General features: G+C 40.2%; 1 protein-coding gene across 8 annotated transcripts; it reads left to right on the top strand.

Moving 5' to 3' along the window:
- Nucleotides 1–656: 656 nt before the first annotated feature.
- LOC148846009 (uncharacterized) lies at nucleotides 657–24102 on the top strand. 8 transcript variants are annotated; one of them, XM_088955187.1, is made up of 13 exons: nucleotides 1618–1939; nucleotides 2858–3822; nucleotides 19445–19503; nucleotides 19584–19995; nucleotides 20099–20293; nucleotides 20373–20465; nucleotides 20576–20665; nucleotides 20787–21086; nucleotides 21182–21268; nucleotides 23112–23186; nucleotides 23306–23374; nucleotides 23476–23706; nucleotides 23788–24102. In XM_088955187.1, coding segments are annotated over exons 3-13 (1689 nt in total). In that variant the 5' UTR covers nucleotides 1618–1939; nucleotides 2858–3822; nucleotides 19445–19501; the 3' UTR covers nucleotides 23923–24102. The 8 variants fall into 8 exon arrangements, with proteins under 8 accessions (XP_088811316.1, XP_088811315.1, XP_088811312.1 ...); XM_088955188.1 differs by lacking the exon at nucleotides 2858–3822 and adding an exon at nucleotides 14732–14770 and having other exon boundaries at nucleotides 1631–1939; XM_088955190.1 differs by lacking the exons at nucleotides 1618–1939; nucleotides 2858–3822 and adding an exon at nucleotides 657–775.
- Nucleotides 24103–26674: the final 2572 nt, after the last annotated feature.

Here is a 26674-nt window from a genome sequence, read left to right as displayed (position 1 = left end):
CAAGACTTCAAGCCAGTGGGCTCAGGTTTAGACTTTAAATACCAGCCCAACTATTTTTTGCACTATCAGCTTTTTCAAATAAGCACAACCTAGATACTATTACATATAATAAAAACATACATTAATTATATATAATAAATAATTTATTAAATTATCATGAAATTATTTACAATATTAACTTATTCAATTACGCAGGATATTTTATGTGTAGACCAGGCTTCGGGCTCGAGCCTAAACATTTTCTGTTGTTGATAAGGCAAAGCCTGCCCGTTACGTAACAAGTGAAATACGAGTTCAGACGGCCCTTGCAGCTGCACATTTGGTAGCATCTTCCCTTTAACGACAAGAGAAGAGAGAGAATCCTAGTGTGCGGCTGGAGAGGTATCAGATACTTAGTATTTGTTGGGAGCGTTTTGTTGGTATCAGATCCCTACTCGTGAAACACAAGAGCAAATCAGCCCCCTAACAAGATTGACCCCCACAAGAGAGGGAAAAATCCGGATTCGCATCTGGCCCCCACAAACTTGCCCCCCAAAAGCGTCCCACTAAACCTATGCGCGACGCGTGTTGTTATACACGCGCACTAGGTGCAACGCGTGCGGACTCTATTTGACGCCGTTTCCAGCACCTCCGTCAATTCCCCTCTCGCCCAAAAGGGTTTTTTCTTCCGTTCTTCTCCCATTCTACTTCCAACTGAAACCTTAGCGACCAAAAGGATTTTCAGCACCTCCGGTCGAGTTCCGCCGGCCGACGCCGACGGCCATACCGGCAGGAGGTAAGTAGATATGTGTTGTTTAAGAAGTAAAATAAAAGAAAACCGGTTTCGATTAATAAGTGTTCGAGTTCCTAACTACTTCCCACTAAAACTTCGACGACTTAACCTTGTTATGCAACTAATGCTGTTTAAGAAGTAAAATAAAAAAATACTACATATATGTGTTTTTTAAGCCCAGGCGGTGATTTTTTTTTTGTTGGGAAAATGCCCACACTAATTCATTCAACAATCAAAGTTGATTGTAAGATCTTAATTGGAGCAAAAGTAACTTAGAAGGAATCGGGGTGATGCGACAAAATACACCTGCAACTAGAAATGAGCTTAAGATTAATGCTCCAAGGAGAGTGAGAAGAATCCCCCACCAAGAGTTTTACGATAATTTCTGCATCAACTTCAAACGTAGCATTGGAGGGACTAAGAGAAATTGCAAACTGGATAGCTTCAGACAAGCTAAGGTGAGTGAGAAGAATCCCCCAACAAGTGGTGCTAAGTGTAGGCAAAGCAGGAACCGAAGGGGCAAGAGGTAGTGATGTAGAGACAATACAATCAACTCGGACGCCAAGCAAATCGATTAGGTCTGAGCTAATCGACTGGAGGTGCTGGCGGCCGGTATGACCGTCGGCGTCGGCCGGCGGAACTCGACCGGAGGTGCAAAAGCCTTCTGGGCGCAAGAGTTTCAGTTCGAAGTAGAATGGGAGAAGGAACCCTTTTGGGCGAGAGAGAAATTAACGGACGTACTGTAACGGCGTGAAATAGAATTCGCACGTGTCGCGTTTAGTGCGCGTGTGTCATAACACGCGTCGCGCATAGGTTTCGTAGGACGTTTTTAGGGGCAAGTCTGTTGGGGGCAGATGCGAACCCGGAAAATCCGGCCTCCGTGCGAACCTTCTCTTTTCTTGCCCCCCCTCTCTCTACTGTTGCAAACCATCCCCTTGCTCTTCCTTGCAACTGAATGGTACTCTCTCGCTCTCTCCACAAGAAATAGACTTTGGCCAGCAAATTCTGCCAGCGGTATTCCAGTATTCACTGTCATATATAGCTTTTAATTGGCGGTTCTGTTCGACTAGGGTTTAGCCGTTTAGGTCATTTTTGGTTCAGAGGTTGTGGTGGGTGTCGTGTGCTTGAAGTTGACAAAGTGAACTTCCAATGAGTTAGTTCTCTTTGGTAAACTCTTAACTTTATTTGTTTTTTTTTTTTGTTACTTTTAATTAATCGGTTAACAGAAGAATATGGGACCTAGAATGTTTCTACTGATATTTTCGCTTTTCTGGTTAAACATGAATTTTATTCATGAAAGGAGGGTTTTATATCGAATAAGCGTAAATTTTATTCATTAAAAACCGGGTTTGTTCATGAGAATTTCTATTTCCATTGATTACACTTGTTGGGTTCTAAAACGTGGAGATGCATTTGATTCAAAATGTTGGAACATTCTGTTCTCTCTCTCTCTCTATCTATATATCTATATATATATATATATATATTATTTTTTATTTTTGATGGGTCAAGAAGTTTTGATTGTACTCTATGTGAGGATGTTTTGTGAGATCTTAAAAAATGTGTGGTGTTTTGTAAGGTCTGACTGGGGCTGGGTGGTTGTCCTAAGTTTTTGTGTTGTTGGGAGAGTATGTTGCCTGCAGCGGTGGATGAAGTAAGTGGTTGAGGAGTTGAGTGTGTTGGAGGTTGTTTTATTGTCTTTCTCCTCTTGGGTGACTTCTGATCACCTTTCTTGTAATTTCTTTTTTTCTTTAATAAATTTTTATTTTATCTTAAAAAAGAATGATTTTTGATATCTTGGTTGAAGGTTTAGAGCATAAAGTTTAGCAATTAAGAGAAATTCCATAACTGCAATCTGAAATTAAAGGTCTTTAAACCACCCTACCTCTTGCTTAGCAATTAATAAAAAAGTAATGCCCATGCATTCAGAAAAAAAAGTTTTAGCGTAAATTGCAGACAAATTTCATTTCCTGAATGTTAGGTAGTGTCTAATGATCTAATTTAGTACTGATTATTGAATGAGAGGAAGAGAAGTTCTATGGATATACAGAAATTCTGAAAGGAGGATACTGGGTATGTTCTCAGGATTGATTGGCCCACTGGAAATTCACTGAAGGCTAAATTTTTGGCATTACTACAAGGTTTGAAGCTAGCCAAACAGTTAGGATACAGGCATGTTGAGGTGGAAGGGGACTCAAAAGTAGTCATATCCTGGGCAGCAAACAGCAGCCATATCCCGTAGACGTTTAAACACGTGATTAGGGAAGTGGAGACGATTGCAAAAGAGGTTGAGGCTGAATTTAAGTGGGTCCGAAGGAGCACAAATGGGCTAGCTGATTGTTTAGCAAAACAAGGGACATTGAAACAGCAATTATTTTGGGCTGCACTGTAACAAGGGAAAGAAAAAAGGGATTAAAAGGATCATCAGTCCCATCACCAAGTTGTATGAACTGTTTACAATCTGAAATTTAAATAAAATACATGTTTACTGATAACAAAAAAGTTCTATGGATATGCAAGTGTGTGAGTACTTACAATAAGCTGAAAGGCTAAATTGGTATCATAGTCAAGGTCATAGAGATAATATTTGGAGAAATTGGGAAGGGGTAGCAAAAAGCTTTTCCAACAAGGTAAGGGCTATTGCAAACTGGATACCTCCTGTAGTAGGCTTCATTAAGCTCAAATTTGATGGCAGCAGTTTAGTCAATCCAGGGCCTATTGGGATTGGAGGAGTTTTCAGAAACAGAGAGGGTCATGTTATTGCTTTGCACTCATGGCCGGCAGGTTTTGGGGACTCTATACATGCTGAATTCCAGTTAGTGATGCAGGAGCATAGCTTGTCAGAGATTTGATGTTGACAGATTGCTTATTGAAAGGGATTCCAAACTAGTTGTTGGGTGGCTAGAGGATCTAGATACAGTATTGTGGACTTACAGGGAAGCAGTGGAAAGGTTTAAATGGCTAACAACAAACATGACTGTGAGAATTCAGTGGGAAAGAAGATCGGCTAATGGGATGGCAGACCATATAGCCAAGCAAGGGGCTTTTAGGTACCATTTTTACTGGGATCAGTTGTAATTATCTTTGTTTTTGAGGCTGCAACTTGTGCCCCTGTGTGGGAAGCATCCATTTGTACACTTTGTTGGTTAATAATTAATAAAGTTAAGATTTTACTGATCAAGAAAAAAAGAAGATTAAGATAGGCAGGCCCTTTGTTTCCCTTTCTTTTTTACTTTTATTGCTGATTTTTTTGATCAGTAATCAAGGGTGTTTCATTTCATCACGAGTAAAAGAGATTACAGATTCAGATCAAATTAGACAAAAAAGAGACACAACTTTTTCCAATTTACAAAGTTATCCCAAGTCTGCTCAGAATAGTTGATCCCTATTTACCCCTTGCTTTGCCAACATGTTGGCCAAACCATTTGCTGTTCTCTTTACCCATTTGAAGCTTGCCTTGAGATCCTTAGCCAAGTTCTTCATTTCTCTTATTAGATGTCTGAACTTCCACACTCCTGGATTGTTGTCATCCATCCAGGAAATTACTAATTTTGAATCACCTTCTATTTCTAAGTTCTTTAAACCCCACTGTTTTTCTAGTTTCAGGCTTTGAAGTAAGGCTGATATTTCTGCTCTTGCTGAATCCCCTACTCCTATTGGTCCTGAGAATAATGTTACCACTTTCTCTGCTTCATCCTTGAACACTCCTATTCCTGATAGCCTAGGATTTCCTAAAGAGCTTCCATCAAAATTAAGCTTTAGTCTGTTTGATTGAGGAGGTTTCCAGTCCAAGACTATTCTGTCTTTCACAACTGCTGAGTTGCCATTTCATACCAAGCTATGATAATATCATCTATTGCCACCAATTTGAAAGCTTCCAAAGATTTTACCCAGATTACTGTTTTGATCCTTGTGCTTTCAATAATGTCCTCCATGTTCCTTGCCTTGTCTTTAAATGGTCTTTCATTTCTTTCCTCCCATAGTGTCCATATTGTTGCTTCCTTTGCTGTCTTTCATAGGAATCTTCCTCTCTTTTTTTCTTTCCTGAAGAAAGTTGGGTTGAACAGAGCTGGATAGTCCTTTGAAGGGTCCCACTTGCAACCAAATAGAGAAGAGATGCACGACCAAACAAAAAGTGCAAAAGAGCAGGATAGTAGTAATGGGAAGTAGTTTCACCATTTGCCTTACATAAGATGCACATATGGGGGGATAAGCATTTGTTTGGCGTTCTTCTCTGGAGCACATCACAGGTATTTATCTTTCCCAGGTGGTAGACTTCCCAACAGAAGGCTTGGACTTTTGGGGGAATAGGCTTACTCCATATTACTTTTGCAGGAAAATAACCTCCCCCCCTGAATCTAAGGAAACTAGAGTGCCAAAAAAAGAAGCACAAGAGAAAGATCTTGAAGGGAAAGGTGTCCAAACTCTATTATCTTCCACCCTTAAATCCAAAAAAACTGACCCCAAAACATGTAACAAGTTTATCACTAGTTCACATTCTCTGTCCCTTAAACCTCTTCTAAAACCAAAGTCCCAGTTTAGACTTGAAGAAGAAAGACTCCAAAAACAAGCAATGAGCCTTTTTTAAGGTTAGAAAATGCAAAGAGCAAAGGGAATTGAGATTTCGGGGGTATCCCCCACCCAAACATCCTCCCAAAAGGCCAAAACAGGATCTTCTTACCATTTCCCACATCAAATTTTGTAAAATTCAAAAAGGTAGGAAGTACCTCATTTATGGCTTTCCAAGGGGAAAAACCTGAAGCAAGAGGTGAGATCTTTGCATCCCATCCATTGCCTGAAGCACCATGAATGCTCACTATGACTTTGTGCCACAAACTCTCCTTCTCCTGAGGCAAGCACTGCAGCTATTTCCCGAGTAGAGCTGTATTCCTATCTTTCAAGTTTCCCAGACGTAGTCCCCCTTGACTCTTAGGTTTACACACTATCTCCCGCTTCACCAAGCGATCCTTCCTTTCCTCCCCTAGTTCCCAAAGGAAATCTCTCATGATTTTCTCTAGCTCCCGTGCTACTTTGGTTGGGATTCTAAACGTAGAGGGAATAAATTGGAAGATTTGTGAGGGTCGACTTAATCAAAGTAATCCTTCCCCCCAAAGAGATGTAGTTTCTTTTCCAAACTTCAAGCTTCTTTGTAAGCTTCTCCAAGACTGGTTTCCAAAAGAATTCAGATTTTGGGTTTCACCTAAGGGTAAACCTAAGTAGGTTAATGGTCAAGAGCCTAGTTGATACCCCAAGCAATCAACTAAAGCTTTTACCTCTTGCACCTGTGTATTTACCCCTACTAGATAGCTCTTCCCCAAGTTTATTCTCAGTTTGGAGCTACACTCAAAAGCCAGATGATTTCCATTCCTCACTTCCTTTCTCACAGAAGATAATAATATCATCTGCAAAGAGGTGTGTCACAACTACTTCTTGTCTCCCTACTCTCCAACCCCTTATACTATTACTTTCATATGCCTTTGAGATTTTAGTTTCAAAGGCTAATAATTAGAGAGTGGAGGGTGGGTAAGGGAGATGTAGTAGTGACCCACTTGCATCATGTAGATGACATTGTCTTATTTTGTGAAGGGAAAGGGGAGGGGGGGAGTTAGGAATCTAAAGATGTTAGTTACACTTTTTGAGAGAATCTCAAATCTCAAAGTTAACTTTGAGAAGTTTTGCATTGCAGGGATGGATTTGGACTGGGGGGGACTAGAAAGTGTTGCCTTCATGTTGGGGGTTTGCAAGAATAGGATGGCCTATCAGATACCTTATTAGGCAATGGCTTTGGAGAAGTTAAGTGAGGAACATGACTTTATTAGGAAAATGGCTTTTGAGATTTCTTTTATACAAAGACATCGTGGCACCGAGTGATGTCAAGCATTCATGGAGCAAACACTAATGGGTGGGATGTAGGATTAAATGCAAGATCTAACCTCTCATGCCCTTGGAAAGCTATAGCGGGTGGGCTACAACTCTTCCTTAAGCACATTGGATATGATTTGTGCAACTCTTCCTTAAACATATCGGATATGATTTGTGCTTAGGGGATATGATTAAATTTCGGTCTAATGTGTGGAAAGGAAAACCAATGTTTAAAAGATGATTTCTTTGGCCTTTTTACCATCTCTTGTTTTTAGTGTGATGTTGCTTAATTCAACTTCCCTTTCAAATCTAGTCTTAATTGGTTAATTGGGATTTTGGGTTTAGGAGAGGATTGAGAGACTCTGAAATTCCCTCAGTCATTTTACTTAATTGGTTAGTCTAATCTGTTTTGGATCCTTTTCTTTCGCTTCCTTCTCTCTCTCTCTCTCTTTCTCCCCCCCTCCCATGCATAGGAATCATGTAAAGACTTTTCTAGTAAGGGAGATTTGGTGGGGTCCAGTGCATTGTGAAGGTGACGCCTAGGCGACAAGGCGCCCTTGGAGGTTCTCACCTCGCCTAATTGCCAAGTAGTTTTGTATATTGTGTTATAAAATACTTTTATATTCTTAACTTTTTTGAGATTATAATTATAAAATAGACATTATTAAAGTAAAATATTCGTTTTGTGTGTTCATATACTAATTTCTTTTTATTATTTTCTTATTTGTTAGGGTTTAATCAACATAGACATTGCTAACTGCTGTATTGAACCCTCAAAGACTACAAAACCTTAACCAATAAATAAGGAAGAACTTAAAATTTTGTCTAATCAACACGTTTTCTTCTTCCACCTTTTCTTTTCTTCTTTTCCTATGACAAAAATAGGGGTTCAATACCTATATTTTTGAATTTTCTTTTCTTTCTTCTTTTTCTTCTCATGCATATGTTGATTTTCTATACTTTAACATGATATTGATACTTTTCTTATGAAAATTATGGATATTATTAAGGAAATATGGTTATGAAACCTAGGGAACTACCTGTGGATATATGTTTTTAAGTTAAAAAATCCATTGCCTAGGCAACACCCAGGCGATTAGCTCCCCCTATTACCTAGCCTTGCTTGGCACCTTGAAAACTATGGACCTAACATGAGGGATTTTTGCTAGAAAGTTTATCATGTAAATATCAATTCTTCTTGTAAGACTCTTCAAAGAAGAAGATCCGACTGCTGATCTCCCCACACCTGTACCTCCTTTGTAAAGCAAGCGGGGAAGCTCTTACCATTTGCTAATCCACTATTCTTTTGTTACTAGAATCTAGGATTGATTTTTCTCTTTGTTTACAAGAAGGTGCTCTCCCTTGTCAAACATAGAGAACTTATTCAGTGCATCTTTATTTAGGCCTCCAAGAAAAAGAGGTAGGCTTCTATGGAGATGCATTAAGGCAGTCATTCAAACAATGGGATCTTCAATGACAGAGAGATGAAACTTGATACAGACTCTTCCCGATGGGTGCAGGAGAATTACATGGTAATGTCCTGGTTGTGTAATTCTATGTTACCTCATATTGCAAAAAAATTCCTATGGGCTAATACTGCTTAAGAGGTTTGGGATTGAGTGACTGAAACCTACTCTCAGAAGCAAAATGAAGCCAGAGTCTATCAGTTAAGGAATCAGGTGATAAGTATGAAACAGGAGAAAAATCCATTTTTTGTGTATTTTTCCATGCTAAAAGCCCTTTGGCAGGAAATAGATCACTTAGAAACTGTGGTATGGGAAAGTGTAAATGATGCAATAACCTATCATAGAATGGTAGAGAGGAATAGGGTTTTTGAGTTCTTGGTAGGGTTGAACCCTGAATTTGACATTGCTAGGCAACACATTCTTTCTAGGGAGGGTGTGACACTCTCTCAAGCCTATGCCTTTGTCTCTGAAGAGGAGAGTAGGAGGAATGTAATGATGAGACAGCCTGGGATTGACCAGTCGGCTATGGTTAGTACAACCAAACTGTTATGGACGCCTTCCTCGGGAAGGCGTACCATCGCCGCCGGCAGCAACAGGCCCCGGGCCCACCGCCAGCAGCAGCAAGGATTCAGTGATGCTCATCCTACCCAGTTCGGCAACAACAATCTTATCTAGATTAGATTAGCTCATTTTGCTTGTTCTTATCTTATTGCTCTTATCTCTTATCTTATCTTGTTAATAGCTTATCAGATTAGGATTAGCTTAGCTTATCTTATCTTGTTAGTAGCTTATCAGATTAGGATTAGCTTATCTTATCCTTAGCAAGATAAAACTGGAAGTCTCCCTATTCAGCAAGGAGACTCCCTTTGATTAGGACTCTTGTAATCTCCTATTTAAGGAGACCCCATTATTGAATGAGATATCAAATTATTCAATCAAGAGTGAGTTAGGAGAGTTGGTGATCTCTTGGACAAATCACCGAAGGTGCCAAGATTGGTTCATCACGAGCAGGAAGGAACAAGGGAAAACAGGAGGTTTTCCCCGTGGGTCGACCCGTGACGAGATCCTATTCCTGGGCCCTCAACAACTTGGTATCAGAGCAAGGCGTCGTGGGAGATCTGGAGCAGCTACCTTCCAGGGTCCACGACCTCGAGCACCAACTCGTGGAGACTAGCTCCGAAGTTCGTGAGATCAAAGGTGAAGTGCGAGAACTGCGACGACTAATGGGGATGTTTCTTTCTAGTCGGGAAAGGAACTCTGATGGAGGGACAACAGTTAACGACCGCCGGCCAGATCTGCCAGAGTCTTCCGGCGAACAGCAGTCCGTCGGCCATGGAGCAACCATCATCCCCAAGTACAGCAGGCTGGAGTTCCCATCGTACAACGGCAACGGAGACCCCCTAGGCTGGCTGTATCGCTGCGAGCAGTTCTTCCGGAATCAACGGACAAATGACCAGGACAAGGTAAGCCTAGCCGCCTTTCATTTAACAGAAGAAGCACAACTTTGGTTTTATCGGTTAGAGCAAGAAGAACCCGGGCTCAGTTGGCCCCAGTTTAAATCCTATTGCCTTCTTCGGTTCGGACCCCCATTGACCAGCAACCCACTAGGCGAGCTACTTAACCTTAAATAGACCGAAACAGTTGCTGAATACCAGCGACAGTTCCAAACCCTCCTCGCGAGGGCATCCTCCGTGCGACCAGACCAGCAAGTCGATATGTTCACAACAGGGTTAGCAGAACCCCTGCGAGTGGATGTCGAGATGCAGAATCCCCCAAATTTGGTCACAACCATGAACTTAGCCTGCGCATTTGAGAGCAAGCTGCAGCTCAGCCGCGGAATTTTTAATGTGGGTCGTCCACCGAACTCGTGGGTGCCCCCAAGACCAGCAGCAACGACCCCCTCTTCTGCTACCAGCTGGGAAATGAAGCCTCCCACGACCACCACCTCTAGTAGAGCAGTGACAAGTACAGGCAGTAACATGGTCACTCCTCCCATCAAGCGCTTGACCAGGGCAGAAATGGCAGAGCGCCGAGCGAGAGGTCAATGTTTCAACTGTGATGACCTCTACTCGGCAGGACATAGATGCAAGAGGTTTTTTTGCCTTCTCATAGATGAGCAAGAGGAGGAGGAAGGGGAACCCGTCACATTCGAACTAGAGATCTCTCTCCATGCGATCACCGGTATTAAAACCTCTCAGACCATGTAGTTACAGGCACAGATCGCAGGTCATCCGGTGCGCATTCTCGTCGATTCAGGGAGCACACACAACTTCATAAGTGAACATGCAGCCCTGCAGTTAAAACTACCAATGGAACTCCGACCGTGACTACATGTAGCCGTCGCAAATGGTGAAAAAGTTCACAGTCCAGGGATTTGTAAGGACGTCCCAGTACAGGTCAATTCTGAACTAATTCTTGTTGATTTATTTGTACTCTCATTGGATGGGTTCGATATTGTTCTTGGGGTCAAATGGTTAATTACCCTAGGCCCGATTTTGTGGGACTTCAGCGCACACACCATGACCTTCCACCTGAATGGCAAGCAAGTTTCATGGCACGGTTGCAGGGTTAAAGAAAAGACACCGCAGGTTCATGCACTCCAGACAGAACCGGCAGCCATGGAAAAACTTCTCGCCGAGTTTTCAGATCTGTTCCAGGAACCGAAGGGCCTTCCCCCTTCCCGAGCTTGCGACCATCGTATTCCTTTGGTGGCGGGTTCAGCACCAGTCGTTGTCAGACCTTATCGCTACCCTCACTTACGGAAGGATGAGATAGAAAAACAATGTACAGCGATGCTGAACCAAGGGATCATACGCAAAAGTCACTCCCCCTTCTCTTCGCCGGTTCTGTTAGTGGCGAAGCAGGATAGAACGTGGAGGTTCTGTGTTGACTATAGAGAACTCAATGACCGGACGATCAAAGATAAGTTCCCTATTCCTGTTGTTGACGAACTGCTGGACGAGTTGCATGGTGCCCAGTATTTCTCTAAGTTGGACCTCAGGTCCGGATATTTCCAAGTTCGCATGGCTCCCGGTGACGTGAAGAAGGCTGCTTTTCGCACCCACCATGGCCACTTCGAATTTTTAGTCATGCCATTCGGACTCTCCAATGCACCATCTACATTTCAGTCACTAATGAACGAGGTATTCCAGCCCCATCTGCGCAAATTTGTTTTAGTTTTCTTTGATGATATCCTCGTTTACAGCAAATCATGGGTAGAACATGTCCACCATCTGAGGACCGTTTTCGTACTCCTACGCCAACACAACTTATTCCTGAAGCGGTCCAAGTGCTCCTTCGGGGAGCGACAGGTTCTTTACCTCGGCCACATCATCCATGGACAGGGTGTAACAGTTGATAGTTCCAAGATTTAGGCTATAACAGAATGGCCCAAACCTCAATCCGCCAAGGCCTTACGCGGGTTCCTCGGTTTAACGGGTTACTACCACAAATTTGTACAGAACTATGGAGTGTTAGCAGCCCCGTTAACCAACCTGTTGAAGAGAAACTCCTTCCGGTGGGACGACGCAGCTGATGAAGCTTTTCTGTCACTACGAAATGCACTGTCTTCAACCCCTGTCCTGCAATTACCTAATTTCGCCCTCGAATTTATAGTCGAGTGCGATGCTTCCGGAGTGGGTATCGGGGCCGTACTACAGCAGCAAGGGCACCCGATCGCTTTCTTCAGCCGCAGATTGGCTGACCGGCATCTGAAGCTTCCAGCCTATGAGCGCGAACTAATCGGCCTTGCCCGAGCCATCCAACATTGGAGGCCGTATTTGTGGGGGCGGTCGTTCATCGTCAAAACTGATCATTACAGCCTCAAATACCTGTTAGAGCAGCGTCTCACCACTTCCCCTCAGTAGCATTGGGTTAGCAAACTGCTCGGGTTTGACTTCCGGGTGGAATATAAGGCGGGATCCTCTAATCGCGCAGCTGATGCCTTGTCTAGGCGAGAAGAAGACGTGATGGTTCTATGTAGCATTTCCCAACCTCAGATCTCTCTGTTTGACGACATTAAGAAGGCAACACCACAGTCCCCAGAATGGTCGCTCTTAATGCAGAAGATCCAGACCGGCACGGCCGACCCCGATTGGTCACTTCACGACGGGTTGGTACTGTATAAGGGACGAGTCCATCTTCCAGCAGACTGCCCGTTGATTCCCACCATCATCACCAGCATCCATAACTCCACCCACGAGGGCATTCAAAAAACACTATACCGCGTCCGGTCTGATTTCCATTGGCGAGGTATGAAGACTTCTATTCGAGATTTTGTCCAGAATTGCTCCACATGCCAACAACCCAAATGGGAAAACCTACACCCGGCAGGCCTCCTTCAGCCCCTTTCCATCCCATCGCAGATCTGGGCCGACATCTCCATGGACTTCATTGAGGGACTTCCCAAGGTAGGGGGCAAATCAGTTCTCTTTGTGGTAGTCGACCGCTTCTCTAAATACGCGCATTTCATTCCTCTATCACACCCGTACAGTGCCACTTCGGTTTCCCTCGCCTTCTTTACACATATCTTTCGCTTACATGGGTTGCCGGAATCCATCGTCAGCGATAGAGACCTGGTCTTCACTAGTGCCTTCTGGAAAGAGTTATTTCGACTACACGGCACCACCCTGGCCTACTCATCAGCTTATCGGCCACAAGCCGACGGTCAGACGGAAGTGGTTAACCGCACTATCGAGATGTATCTCCGCTGTTTCATAGGCGATCAACCTCGACGGTGGTTGGAATGGCTTCCTTGGGCCGAGTACTGCTACAACACAGCCTACCATTCCTCCCTCGGCATGACTCCCTTTCGCGTCGTTTACGGCAGGGATCCTCCCCGCTTGTTGTCCTACGAGCCTGGATCTACTCGCTTGGACGCAATCGATCACTCCTTACAGGACCGTGACGCCCTCCTCGCCGACGTCCGCATTCGCTTACAGCAGGCCCAGCTCCGCATGAAGCTCCACTATGATAAGCACCACCGGGAACTGTCGTTCGATCCAGGACAATTTGTTTGGTTGAAGCTCCAGCCCTACCGGCAACACTCCTTGTGCCACAAGGCTGCCCCGAAGCTGGCGCCTAAGTACTATGGGCCCTACAAGGTTCTGCGACGGATTGGCAGTGTGGCCTACCAGCTGGAATTGCCAGAGACTAGCCGAATTCATGATGTCTTCCACATCTCCTTGCTGAAACCATTTATGGGTGTTCCCCCGGACCAAGTTCCCTCCCTGCCACCCTTGAAAGATGGCAAACTGGTTCCCTAGCCTAAAACTGTCACCCACTCTCGTTTTAATCGTGGAATCCTTGAAGTCTTAGTGGAATGGTACCACATGGATCCCATTGGCAGAGTTCCAAGCCACATATCCAGCTTTCGAGCTTGAGGATAAGCTCGTAGTCCAGGAGGGGAGTAATGTTATGGATGCCTTCCTCAGGAAAACGAACCATCGCCGCCGGCAGCAACAGGCCCCGGGCCCACCGCCAGCAGCAGCAAGGATTTAGTGATGCTCATCCTACCCAGTTCGACAACAGCAGCCTTATCTAGATTAGATTAGCTCATTTTGCTTGTTCTTATCTTATTGTTCTTATCTCTTATCTTATCTTGTTAATAGCTTATCAGATTAGGATTAGCTTGGCTTATCTTATCTTGTTAGTAGCTTATCAGATTAGGATTAGCTTATCTTATCCTTAGCAAGATAAAACTGGAAGTCTCCCTATTCAGCAAGGAGACTCCCTTTGATTAGGACTCTTGTAATCTCCTATTTAAGGAGACCCCATTATTGAATGAGATATCAAATTATTCAGTCAAGAGTGAGTTAGGAGAGTTGGTGATCTCTTGGACAAATCACCGAAGGTGCCAAGATAGGTTCATCACGAGCAGGAAGGAACGAGGGAAAACAGGAGGTTTTCCCCGTGGGCCGACCCGTGATGAGATCCTATTCCCGGGCCCTCAACACAAACCTAAGCCGAATGGAGATAGGGGGAGTAGTGAGGCTAGAAGGGAAGATAATAAGGACTTGGTGTATGATTATTGTAAGAAGCCTAAGCATACCAGGGACACTTGTTGGAAGCTTCATCCAAATCTGATGCCTGCCCGGATAAGAAACAAGAAGGGAAATGCAAATGTGGCCACTACAGGAGACTCTTTGGCTCCTTTTTCCCAAATTGATTGGGAATCCGTTACAGTAGTAGTAGTGAGAACAGAACTGGAGAGGTTTGGACAACTTATGAGTAAGAAAGATTCACTTAGCTCTGGCCTTCCAGATGGACAACAGAATGTAGGAGCCAACTACACCACTTCTTTTGCACATACAGGTAGTTCATATGCAACAACAAATCTTGCATCCACTTCAGGTAAGGAGGGATCTCCCTGCATTATAGACTCAGGAGCATTTGATCACATGACTAAATGCCCTTACCCTTTTCAGTCCTATCAGTTGTGCTCTGATAGAGACAGTCTCTCTACAGCAGATGGTTCACATATTCCCATTGCTGGGAAGGGGACAGTTAGAGTAACCAATGATATAACTTTATCTTCTGTTTTACATGTCCCTACCAACCTACTTTCTGTTAGTTCTTTGACAAAAAATTTGAATTGTTCTGTGACCTTTTTCCTGGTAATTGTGTTTTGCAGGATTTGGAGTCAAAGAAGATGATTGAGAGTGGTTGTGAGGTGAATGGAATCTACCTTCTGGATAAGATTCTGAGACATCAAGGCTATCATGCTAGCAACAATAGTAGTAGTGGGTCAAAGTCAGTGAACCAGATTATGCTTTGGCACAATCGCTTGGAGCATCTTTCTTTTAGTTCTTTGAAATTTCTTTTCCCAAAGTTGTTTGAGTCTGTTCAGTTATCTACCTTGGAGTGTGATAATTGTCAGTTAGGAAAGCATTATAGACAGTCTTTTAAACCAAGTAATAAAAGAAGTACTTTTGCTTTTAATATTGTTCACACTAATGTATGGAGGCCATATCATATCCCTTCCATGGGATGATACCGTTACTTTCTCATGTTTGTGGATATACATGATATTCTTGGATGTATTTGATGAGATCACGAGATGAGGTTCCTAACTTGGTAGGACAGTTCCACCAAATGGTTTTAACACAATTTGGAGTGAGAACTAAGGCCTTTAGATCAAATAATGCCAGAGAGTACTTTGAGAAGGACCTGACCACATTTCTTAGAACATGGTGTAATTCATCAGAGCAGTTGTGCATATACACCGCAACAGAATGGAGTAGCTGGGAGGAAGATCAAACACATTGTGGAGGTGGCAAGGAGTCTTATGGTGTGTGCTTAGTTCCTTTGCATTTCTGGGGAAATGCAATTCTTACAGCTGTGCATTTGATTAACCGTGCTCCTTCGCGGACTTTGGGGTTTAAGGTGTCATTTAGTCTTATTTTTTCAGATGGGGAGATATTTTACATACCTCTAAGGGTTTTTGGTTGTGTTTCCATTGTTCACATTTTTAGCCCCCATCGCAAGAAATTGGATCCTAAGGCCAAGAAATGTGTTTTTCTTGGGTATGCTCAGAACTAAAAGGAGTATTACTATTATAACCCAGTGCCGATGAGCAGATTTGTGACTATGGATTACCTTTTTTGAATCCACCTTCTTCTTGAATGGTTCTCCTCAGGGGGGAAGTTTTGGAGAGAACTTACAATATGTTTCTCTTCCTGTTTCTTTTGTGCCTTCATTAGTTCCATCATCAGTTCAACCAATACCTCCATCAGTTCCATCATTAGTTCAGCTAGCACCTCCATCAGTTTCATTATGTGAGCCACTACGGGCAACCTCATAGAATTATCAGCGCCGTTAGACGATGGTTGACTCTACACATCCTCAACCCACACCACTCTCTATCAGTCCTTTTGAAACTCCAGACTCAACAGATGCAGTTCCAGGTATTCCTCTTGAGCCTGTTATGTTTTCTAATGATAATGTTCTTGTATCTAACACCATTGTTGCAGTTGATCCCACTGACCTTGATCTTTCCATTGCACTTCGTAAAGGGAAGAGAAAGTATATAGCCCATTGCATTTCGCATGATCTTTCCTACAGTGCCTTATCACCCTCTTACCGTACTTTCCTTTCTTCATAGCATTATGTGCCTATACCCAGGAATGTTACTGAGGCTCTCTCCAAACCTGAATGGAAAATAGCCATGCAAGAAGAGATGGAAGCCTTGGTTAAAAACCAAACTTGGGAAATAGTTGATCTCCCCGCAGACAAGGAGACAATTGGATGTAGATGGGTATTCACAGTGAAGTATAGGGCAAACAAGGTTGGTAGCAAAAGGTCAGACTTGTGGTTTTGATTATCTGGAAACCTTTGCACCGGTACCTAAGATGAGTTCAGTTCGTACCCTTTTATCTCTGGTAGCCACCTATTCATGGCCCTTGTTTCAGTTTGATGTAAAAAATGCTTTCCTTAATGGCGATTTACAGGAGGAGGTATATATGGACATTTCAATAGGCTCTTATGAAAATGTTGGTAAAGGAAAGGTGTGCAAACTCGGAAAATCTTTGTATGGCCTGAAACAGTTACTTAGGGCTTGGTTTGACAGGTTTAGAGAAGCACTTATCCGTTATGGATACACTCAAACCCAGTTTGATCACACCCTCTTTGTAAAAAGGAGAGATGCTCTAGTGTCAATTCTGATTGTGTATGTGGATTATATAGTGGTTACAGGAAATGATCTGGAGGAGATTGATGATCTTAAAAATCATTGCAACAAGAATTTGAGATCAAAGATCTTAGTGAGCTCAAATTACTTATTGGGGATTGAAGTTGCAAGATCCAAGCATGGGATCTTCATTTCACAGAGAAAGTATGTACTTGACCTACTACGGGAGACTGGGAAGATGGGGACCAAACCAACAGACACTCCTATTGGTCCAAATTATAGAATTAATGCTATGGATGGTGAGTTGGTAAAAGATGTGGGGAGATATCAAAGGATGGTGGGCTGATTGCTATATTTGTGTATGACACGACCAAATATTTCTTATGTTGTTAGTGCTGTGAGTCAATACATGCATGCACCTCAGGTTCAACACTGCGAAGCTATTGAGAGAATACTTGCATATCTGAGAAAGTACCCTGGCAGAGGCATTATTTTCTCAAATCATGAGAATCTGAAGCTAGAATCCTATATAGGTGCAGACTGGGCAGGATGCTTAGATGACAGGAGGTCTACATCAAGAGTGTATACCTTTGTAGGTGGAAGAGTAAGAAGCAAGCGGTTGTGGCAAGGTCAAGTGCAGAGGTTGAGTATAGATCCATGGTTCATGGTGTCTCAGAACTTCTTTGGGTTAGATCTCTTTTGTGTGAGATTGGGGTGAAAGTAGAGGAACCTATGATGTTGTACTGTGACAATCAGGCTATAATCAATATTGCCCACAATCCAATTCAGCATGATAGGACAAGACACATTGAAGTTGATAGACACTTCATAAGAGAAAGGGTAACAGCTGGAGAAGTCTGTTTGCCTTGCGTCTCTTCAAAGTTGCAGTTGGCTGATGTTCTCACTAAAGGGATAGCAAAGAACAAGCTTGAACATGACCTATGCAAGTTGGGAATGTGTGACATTTACTCCCAACTTGAGGGGGAGTGTTGAAGATTAATCAGTTTTATGTTGTTTTTCTGAGTAGATGTTTTATGTTAGTTGTTAGATAAGAGGTGGGGACCATAGTAGTTATGTGAGTCCAAATTTTATTATGTTTTTGAGTCTTATATATGCTGTTTTATGTTTTGCCGCCCTTTAAGGGCATAGTTGTCTGTGTATAAATAATAAGTGAAGGGGGCAGCCAGATTATTGCTCTCTTTTCTTTCAAGATCTCTTCTTCTCTTCTCTTCCTTCTTTCTTCAAGAAACCACTTTCTGTTCATATTTTTTGAGTTCAGCAGATTTCTACTCATTTTAATAAATTTAAACAGAGAGGATTACAGGGATTTTGGAAGAGTTTTGGAATTTAAACTGTTCAAGTTGACTTTGGAACCTGGGTGTAAACATACTTATTATTAGTGACTTTGGAAAAATTTTGTTAAGTGTTCCACATTTTAGGTTGATAACTGCAAGCAATATATAACTAGAACAAAAATTGTTTGTCAAAAGCTTGGGGTGCATTACACCTATTCTTTAACATATATCAATAAAGTTACAATATTTACCAATAATTAAATGTTTGCCTTTCTTGGTAAAAAATAAAAGTCGAAGTAATAGTTGATAGTATGATTGTCTTGGGGTGCAATAGTCCTGTTCTTTAACTTGGTCATTTATTTTTCCTTTCTTCATTGGAAAATTACTTAAACCTCCCCTATATTTTTTAATAAGGGTGCAAGTTAGGCTGCCCAAGTTGAAGACCTTCAACTATACTTCAACAATATCGAAGTTATTGGACTTGGTTTAGGGTTTGGGCCTATTCAAAGTCTTCCCAACCCAACCCAAGTTGCACCCTGCTTTTGTAAACCAGCTGAAACTTCCCTTGCTTTTCAGAGATAAGCTTAGACATTCCCATCACATATTTTTGCCACTACAGGACTCCAATATTCTGTTAGATATCAATCCCATAGGCATTGAATTTTATGAAGAAAAAAAATCAATCTTGAGAGTTTTGATTTTATTTGTGTTTGAAGAGAGGTCACAATTGGATTACTCAAATCCTAAACATTAGGAAGTTGATCTTTATTTAACCTTATTCTGAAAGTAGGACACCAGGTTATAGATCCATTTAAGACCTTAAAATTTACTTTTACAGAAGGGAGCAAATGCAAATAGGGATGTATCATGGCTTCTCTCTAAAAAGAGGTTAGATCAAATATATTCTTTTATACTAGAAATAGTGTCCAAGCCGTCTGTTTAGAATACAAATCATTACTAGCTGCTAATAATCTATATTAAAGAAAGAGAACAATTTTTTGACAAAACTGAATTTATTTAAAGTTGCTTATTTATAGTAATGATCTTTGAATAAAAATCAGAGATGTCTAAAGACATATACACTACTAAAATAGTCCATATATTTTGAGTTTTGATATCTGATAAGCTTTTCTATGTTAGTAATGTTCTATGTGAAAAATGTCATTCACCATGTAAATTAGACAATTCTTTTTGTCTTAAATATATGGATGGCCTAACGCGATTATGGTTATGGATAGCCTAACACCTTTCCAGATTGTTATATGAATTCCTTACATTTTCATTGTTTGATTGATGCTGAAGGAGGGACAAAGAATTAATTATAAAAATGAATGGCATTTACAGTTACAATTTAATATTTAATTGAAAGTTGTGGTTAAGAAAGATCTCTTATTTCTAATGCTATAATGTGATTATATTTCAGGTTATTAAGGCATTAATTGGTTGTTGTAAAGTTGTATTGCACTGACAACTAAAAAAAATGTAAGTTTTGTGTGAATACTCAATTGGTTCATGTTTCATTTGATTTTTCGAGTTGCTAAATAATCTTTTATCATTTTCAGGTCACGTAGGAGGACTAGGCGTACAGTTTTGATTGATGCTGAAGAAGCTGAAACTCAACAACAACAAGAAGCTCAACCACAAGCCACACAACAATCCCAACCCCAAACACAGCCTTCCCAACAACAGTCCCAAATCCAACCACAAGCTACATATAATGAAACACAGGTTGAAGCTTCTCAACAAAAGAGAACCCGTGGCCCTACATTATGCAAGGATTTATTTAAAATTGATCCCACCAAACGTCTGAAGGTGGGTTTTAATGAAATGTGGCAACCTATTGGAGATTCTGGAGGTAGCTTTAGTCAATTTATAGGGACCCTTGCAAGAAATGGGTTGAAACTACCCATTGATGTTAGTGATTGGAGGAAGGTGCCTCAAACGGCTAAGGAGGACTGTTGGAATTCTGCAAAGGTATTAATCATTCATTCCTCCAATGTTATCAATTTCTTAATATATTTTATTGTTTAGGCTAACACAATATATAATCTTTATTTGTGACTATGATTTGTTGCAGCAAATATTTGTTATTCCTGAAGAAAGCAAAGATTGGTTCATGAAGAACTTGGGTATCAAATGGAAAACGTGGAAGTACCAAGTGAAAAAGAAATACGAAACTAATGCAAATAATCAAAGGCCTGTTGGTGATCCACGCATTAATAATGAGCAGCTATCTAATTTGGTAGCTCGGTGGAATTCTGGCAAGTGGAAGGTCTGAGTATTATTTATTGTATTCCTTTTACATTTAGACGTATTACTAGAACTTATTGTTATAAATCTCACTGTTACAGAATCTTAGTTCTAAAAATAAAAGCAATCGAGAAAAGCTACAGTTAGTGCACTGTGCAGGCACGAAGTCTTTTGCTAGGGTCCACCATGATGAGGTTTGCTAAGTACTTCTATACTTACTTTTGCAAGTATCTTCGTTGTATATAAAAGGCTTTGCTAATTTTATGTTTGCATTAAAATATTGTTTTTTTCCACACGAGGATAGGAAAAGTTCATGACCCGAGCAGAATTATTTGTCAAGACCCACACGCGGAATGATGGAAAGGCTGTCAACGAGGCCTCTGAGAATGTCATTGTAAGTGTTTGTAGACTTTTGTTGGAATAATTTTTCCTTAGTGTGTAGGTTAATTTTTACTTTTTTTTTTTGCTTTTAATATTTACATTATATGCTTAAAATACCTGGCTTTCCATTATAGACACGGATACAACAAATTATGGCTTCCCAAACTGTTCAGTCTTTATCACAAGCTACCCCTATTGCTGCAAAAGATGATGTTCTTGGTCAAGTACTTGGTGAAGAGCGTGGTGGACGTGTTCGTGGTTTAGGGTTGGGCCCAACTCCAATATCTTTGTGGGGTGCAACCACCAAGCATCAAAATATAGAACTAGTTGCTGAGAATGGAGAACTTAAGGAACAGATTAACTCATTAACCAATAAATACAATGAGTTGGATGATAAATTGAACAAGGTTCTAGAGATGCTGCATAACAGAGAGGTAAAATATTGTGATCTAAAATTAAATTAAATATTTAACATTACTTCAAAGGTATCAAGTTTATTCATCTAAAGTTGGTAATTCATTTCTTCTAGGATTCAACCAATGTTCCATTCATAAATTCGCCACACAGTATGCATTCCTCTAGAGCAAGCCACATGGCTGGAAGCCTTGATCTTCAGGTGATGTCTCAATACACTACCTTTGATACTAGAGTGAGTAATGACTTCAATTTAATAGATATAACTTGATGTTGCTTGTTTTCCTTTTGGAATGCATGGTTCTTTGTTGAATAATTGGTTTCTATTTTGATGATTAATGAATGGAGGAGAATGTCATTAATGATATGAGAAGTTGGGGGATGCAATTCGTAGTTGGGTTGGATGTGGATATCTGAATATAGAAGTGTTCTTTTTTTTTTTTTTTGTAGGTTAACCTTGTCTTAACCATTCTCCTCACTCTTAACTTATCCATTTCCGCCCTCTAAAACCACCAATTTATTGTTATAAATCACAGCAGTTTAAGCTTTTAAAACCACTTTTAACCTCCTTTTACTGATATAAACCACAACAGAGAACCAATTCCAATACTCCCTAGTTTGTGCCAATGCCTTGTTGCAAACTGTAGCTCATTGCAATCCCAATTTCTCCTCCTTGCACTTCCTATTTTTTGCCATGAACATCAGACTATAGCAGTCCAATACACCCATTAAACCTTCCATTCCCTTGGCTGCAAATTGCAATCTTTGTTAGCTTTGGAACCATCCTGTATACTTTATTTGGCTGCTGCAAAATGCAATCACGCAACCCAAATTCTCCCTTTATTGCTACAAATTGATCGTTGTAAATTGCTGTAGAAGATCAACCTTTTTAAGCTCCTTGAAGCCTCTGTTTTACAATTATAAATCACACTTGAAAGCCACCAATTCACTACTTTAAATTTCTGCAAATGGTGGCATTGAACTTTTTAGATCCCGGAAATAATGCTGTAATCATAACAATACTCTACTGCATTTCACCATAGTTTTCTTCTGCAAGTTGCAGTTCACATCAGCCCAGAACTCCCCCAAGAGTTATTTTTTTGGGGTTTGTATGGATTCTCATACCATGTCATGGTAAGACCTAGTAGAGCAACTTTTAACAGTTTTAGTATTCATTAGTATTTCATATTATGTTCTAGGAAATGTAGTACATGGTCTTTGCATTATTGCATATAGTATTTGGTTAACTATGTTAGTCCAATTCCATTGCTGAAATTCCAGATAACTCATACCTAGCTGAAAATAGAAGTGCGACTCGGGTTTGCCCAAGTTAGCATTTCACACTACTTTGGACTTGAGCCTTCAGGCCAAGCTATTCAAATTTTTACAAAAGCCCAACCTGAGCCCACCCAAGTTGCGCCCTTAGCTGAAGTAAGAGGCAAATGGAAAGGTATTCTGTTGAACAGAATTTGTGAGAGGGCTAAAATGAAAAGTTAGTGGAAGTTAATTTGATTGAACATTGGAAAATAAATATCTGGGTCTGATGTCTGAACACATTTAATTTTGGTGCTAAGGCTCCGATTGTTTGCGATACAAACGCTGAACGGGGTATTTTTGTACTCCGGTTCGCGTTTGTGAGCGTTTGTTTGATACGTAAAAAAGTAATGATTATCAGAGTAAAAATGCATTTTCTGACACTTTTGTACTCTGAGAAGAGAGCATTATTGTACCTATTTTTTGGATACAATTTTGTGTTCTCTTGATAATTAAATTTTTGACCAAAGTTAAGGCATTGGAGCATAAGATAGTTGGAGCATTTAATGATGGACGCACGCTTTTGCACCGATTTCAAACAAACAAGATGAATACAAAAACAGTTTAAAATGTGAACCGTGTTTGCATTCATGAACCGAAAAACATGTAGTGTACATATTTGCTTTTGTATTGCAACCAAACGCAGCCTAAAGTGCAATACTATGGGAAGACAATAGTATGCTTTATCTCAGTCTCAAGTGTTCTTTTATGATTTGTTTTGTTAATGATAGGATGATGAGGTTCCCAACAATTCTCCTTTAGTTAATGATACTGTCATTCCTGCCATGCCAACAACAAATAATCAGGTATGCTATTTGTTATAGCAATTTACTTAGAGTTAATTTCTTAAAAAAATTAACTATGGTTTAATATCTTTAGCCTTCCATTTAAAAGATTTTTTTTTTCATGAACCACTTTATTGCAGGATGGTGTTCATACTACTCCTGTGGTTGGTGGCATTGTTAATCCTACTGCAGAAGAAATAAATAATCTGGTATGTATATATTTATAAGTATAATATAATTAATATTTTGTTATATGCAAAGTAATTGTTTTTTAATTATTTTCTTAACAAATATGTTTTTCTCATGATAGTGTGAACCGGTAAAATTATTGGACTTGGACAATGAGGTGGTTGCTTATGCTCTTCTCAAGAACAGAGATCCTACAAAAAAAGTACAAGGGCGACAATTGGGAGATAAATGGTCAGAAGTACTAGTTAGGCTTTCAATGAATGACAATGCACCACTTATGAGGACAGATGCACAACGTATAACCATCAAAGATGCTGTTGCAACACAAACAATTGCTTGGCGAAATGACTATGTAAGTATTAGTTGCTTCATTATTTATATCTATTATTAATTTGACATTTCCTGATATTGATTTTGTATTATTGACATGCAGATAGAACCAGATCTTTTATTGGCAAAAAGGAATTTCATTAACAGTCGTAGGGATGCAATCAGCAAACAGGCCATAGATGCAAACTCAACTCAGGAAAGACGGCGGACACAAAGAAACAAAAAAACAAGAGTTTGAAGCTAACGGAGGGATTAACTAATCAGGTTGGGCTCGATATAACAACTTCATTAACTCTATCTGCTCTTTCAGCAGCTAAGCAGTGACCAACCCTGTTTCCATTATGAGAAATAAAGAGAACTGGCCTACTGACCTTTTGCCAATTGAATTACATCCAATACTCTGAAATGCTTAATCTCACACTTAGCTCTTATAAAAAGAGTAACCACCGACTAAGCCCAAACAGCCATGGACCCTATATCATGGGCAAGGATGAAAATATCAATATGATACACCATTACACCCTGTATTGGTGGGCCTGGATATACACATGGTTTTGAAACTTTGAGAAGGTAGAAAGCATTCTTCTAATGCTTATACAATAAAAGAAAAGGGTATTGGTCTCATCAATATACATTGATTCCCAATTTTTGATCAGGCGTATTGATATTTTAATCCTGGGTAACCCATCTCCCAACCCAGGTGCAAATGGGATTTGATCTCAAGTCTACTGCGACCAGCAAGAGACCTTACCAACCAGCTGGTTGGTACTTGATATCAGAACATGGGTCTCTTCACCATTAATTGGTTCTATTGGTTCTCCCTGAGCTAGGACTACTAGAATCTCGGCTGCGGTAGGTTTTATTCGTTCTTTATGATTTGTTTGGTCATTATGATTTGCCAATCATGTCTTAGGAAGGTGTGGAGACCATCTTTAGGTGCTGTTTGACAAGTCTTTTGAAAGATTTGATAATCAAAAAAGATAGTGTGAGTTTTACATAAAGATCTCGAAAAATAAAAAAAAAAATTTGCTTGAAATATTTTTCATATATTTTTTTGAAAGATCATAAAAATTGGAAGACGGTTTGGTAATGTGATGATCTAATCCTTCATTCAACACTTAGACCCACCACATATATGTCTTAACGTGCACGTCACACTTGTGGGCTCTATGTCGCCATGTTTGTGGTCTCCATACGCATTTACCAACAGTGGGCCCCATAGGCAAGTTCCAAATGTGTAACTCACATGTATGTCCACAAATATGCATATCATGTTATTGTGGGCCCCACAATTCTTTCAAAATTGAGCCAGGCGTACAAGTCCGTACACGTATATCATAGCCGTGATCCCACGTGCATTTGCCAATGGTGGGTCTTACATACACTTCCCTTCAAGTGGGCCCGACATGAAATGTCCTATCTCCCGACCCTACATGCGCGTACCATTGGCAGCCCCCACCTGCACTCGATATTTTCTTTTGTATATTTCTAGAAGTAGAAAACGCATGGACAGCACATTACCTTGTTTAAAAGTATATGAAAACCAATAATAGAAATTTCACTAACCACAAGCACTGTCATGCAAAAGATCATTTAATAGAAGCTCTAATACAACAAATGACTTAAAAAATGGTTAGAACTGTAGTGCTCTGTAATGGGAATATTCATATAATCAAAATAACATAAACACTTTCTCAAGAAATGGGAGGAGTGGAGAATGACGTAGAGCGAGAGCTCACCTATTGTTCGAAATCTGGTGTTAGGGCACATGTGTCAGATGTTGAAGAAGGTTGTAAGTTTTCCTAGGTGTGTGTGGCATGGAACACATTCAAAGAGAATGTCTATGCTGCTCCCGTTGATGCTATATTTCAGATCTTCTTTCCCACCACCGCCATTGCAACTCTCAGCAGCGACATGTCTTCTCTCTTTCTCTCTCTTCCCCCTGTGTTCCAGCTATTGCCGTTGCAACTCTTAGTAACAACAACGTTCTTTTCAATTTTACTCTTATATCAATAAATTATTTTTATTTTTTATAAATTATATTTGTATTAATTATTATTAAGTATTTTAATGGTTTTAAGATATTAATTTGATAATTATTAATTTTTTATTGCTTCATGATCTTTAATACTGTTTTCATTATTATTTTAACTCTTAATAATTTATTTTTGATGTGTATTTTTAATTTTGTTCTTATTTTAATAAATTATTTTTTATTTTTTATAATTTACTCATATTTTTCAATATAATTTTGAATTTAATAAGTTATTTTTTTTATGAAATAATGCAAATTGAACTCAAAATTACCAAATAGTCTATTTTAGGGGTAAAATAGTAAAATCAATGAATTTCAGATGCTAAAGGTTTGATGCAACACAAACAATCTTCTTTATTCAGAGCTTCTAAAAAGTCGAAAAGCAATTATGTCTATTTTCAAAATACAGACACTTTTAATATCTTTTTAACTTTTTAGATTTATCAAACGCGACCTAATCGATACACAAATTTATTTAAAAGTTAATCAAGTTCTATCAAAAAACACATAAAATAAATGCCATTGTATAATATGAAGATGTTTATAACCTTCTAGTTAATTCTACTAGATATAACAAATAATAGATATAGATTAAAATTTTGGTAGGCTCGGGCTGATTTAGTCCTAGCTTTGGTTACACAAGTACCAATCCAAGCCCAACATTAGCTACTCCTGGCCCTCCGAAATTGAATTTGGATTTGCGCCTCACACCAACCTCACAACATGTTGTAGCCGTACATTGGGAATTTCTCCCTATGAATGACAATATACAAGAACGGTAGATATTTCCAATGTGCGGGTAGTATGTGTTGTGAGGTCGGTGTAAGGCACGCCCCGAGGACCACCATGTATTTGAATTTTTTTGGAGGATGAACCACCTCATCTTGAGAAAGACACAAACAATTCTAACATACCTTACTATTCTCTCAAAGGTTCACCAACTAATGGGTGAGAA

This window comes from Nelumbo lutea, chromosome 7 (assembly GCF_056320005.1).
Source record: "Nelumbo lutea isolate HS-2025 chromosome 7, American lotus-T2T, whole genome shotgun sequence".
NCBI classification, from domain to species: domain Eukaryota; kingdom Viridiplantae; phylum Streptophyta; class Magnoliopsida; order Proteales; family Nelumbonaceae; genus Nelumbo; species Nelumbo lutea.
This window is presented reverse-complemented; position numbering and strand designations above follow the sequence as displayed.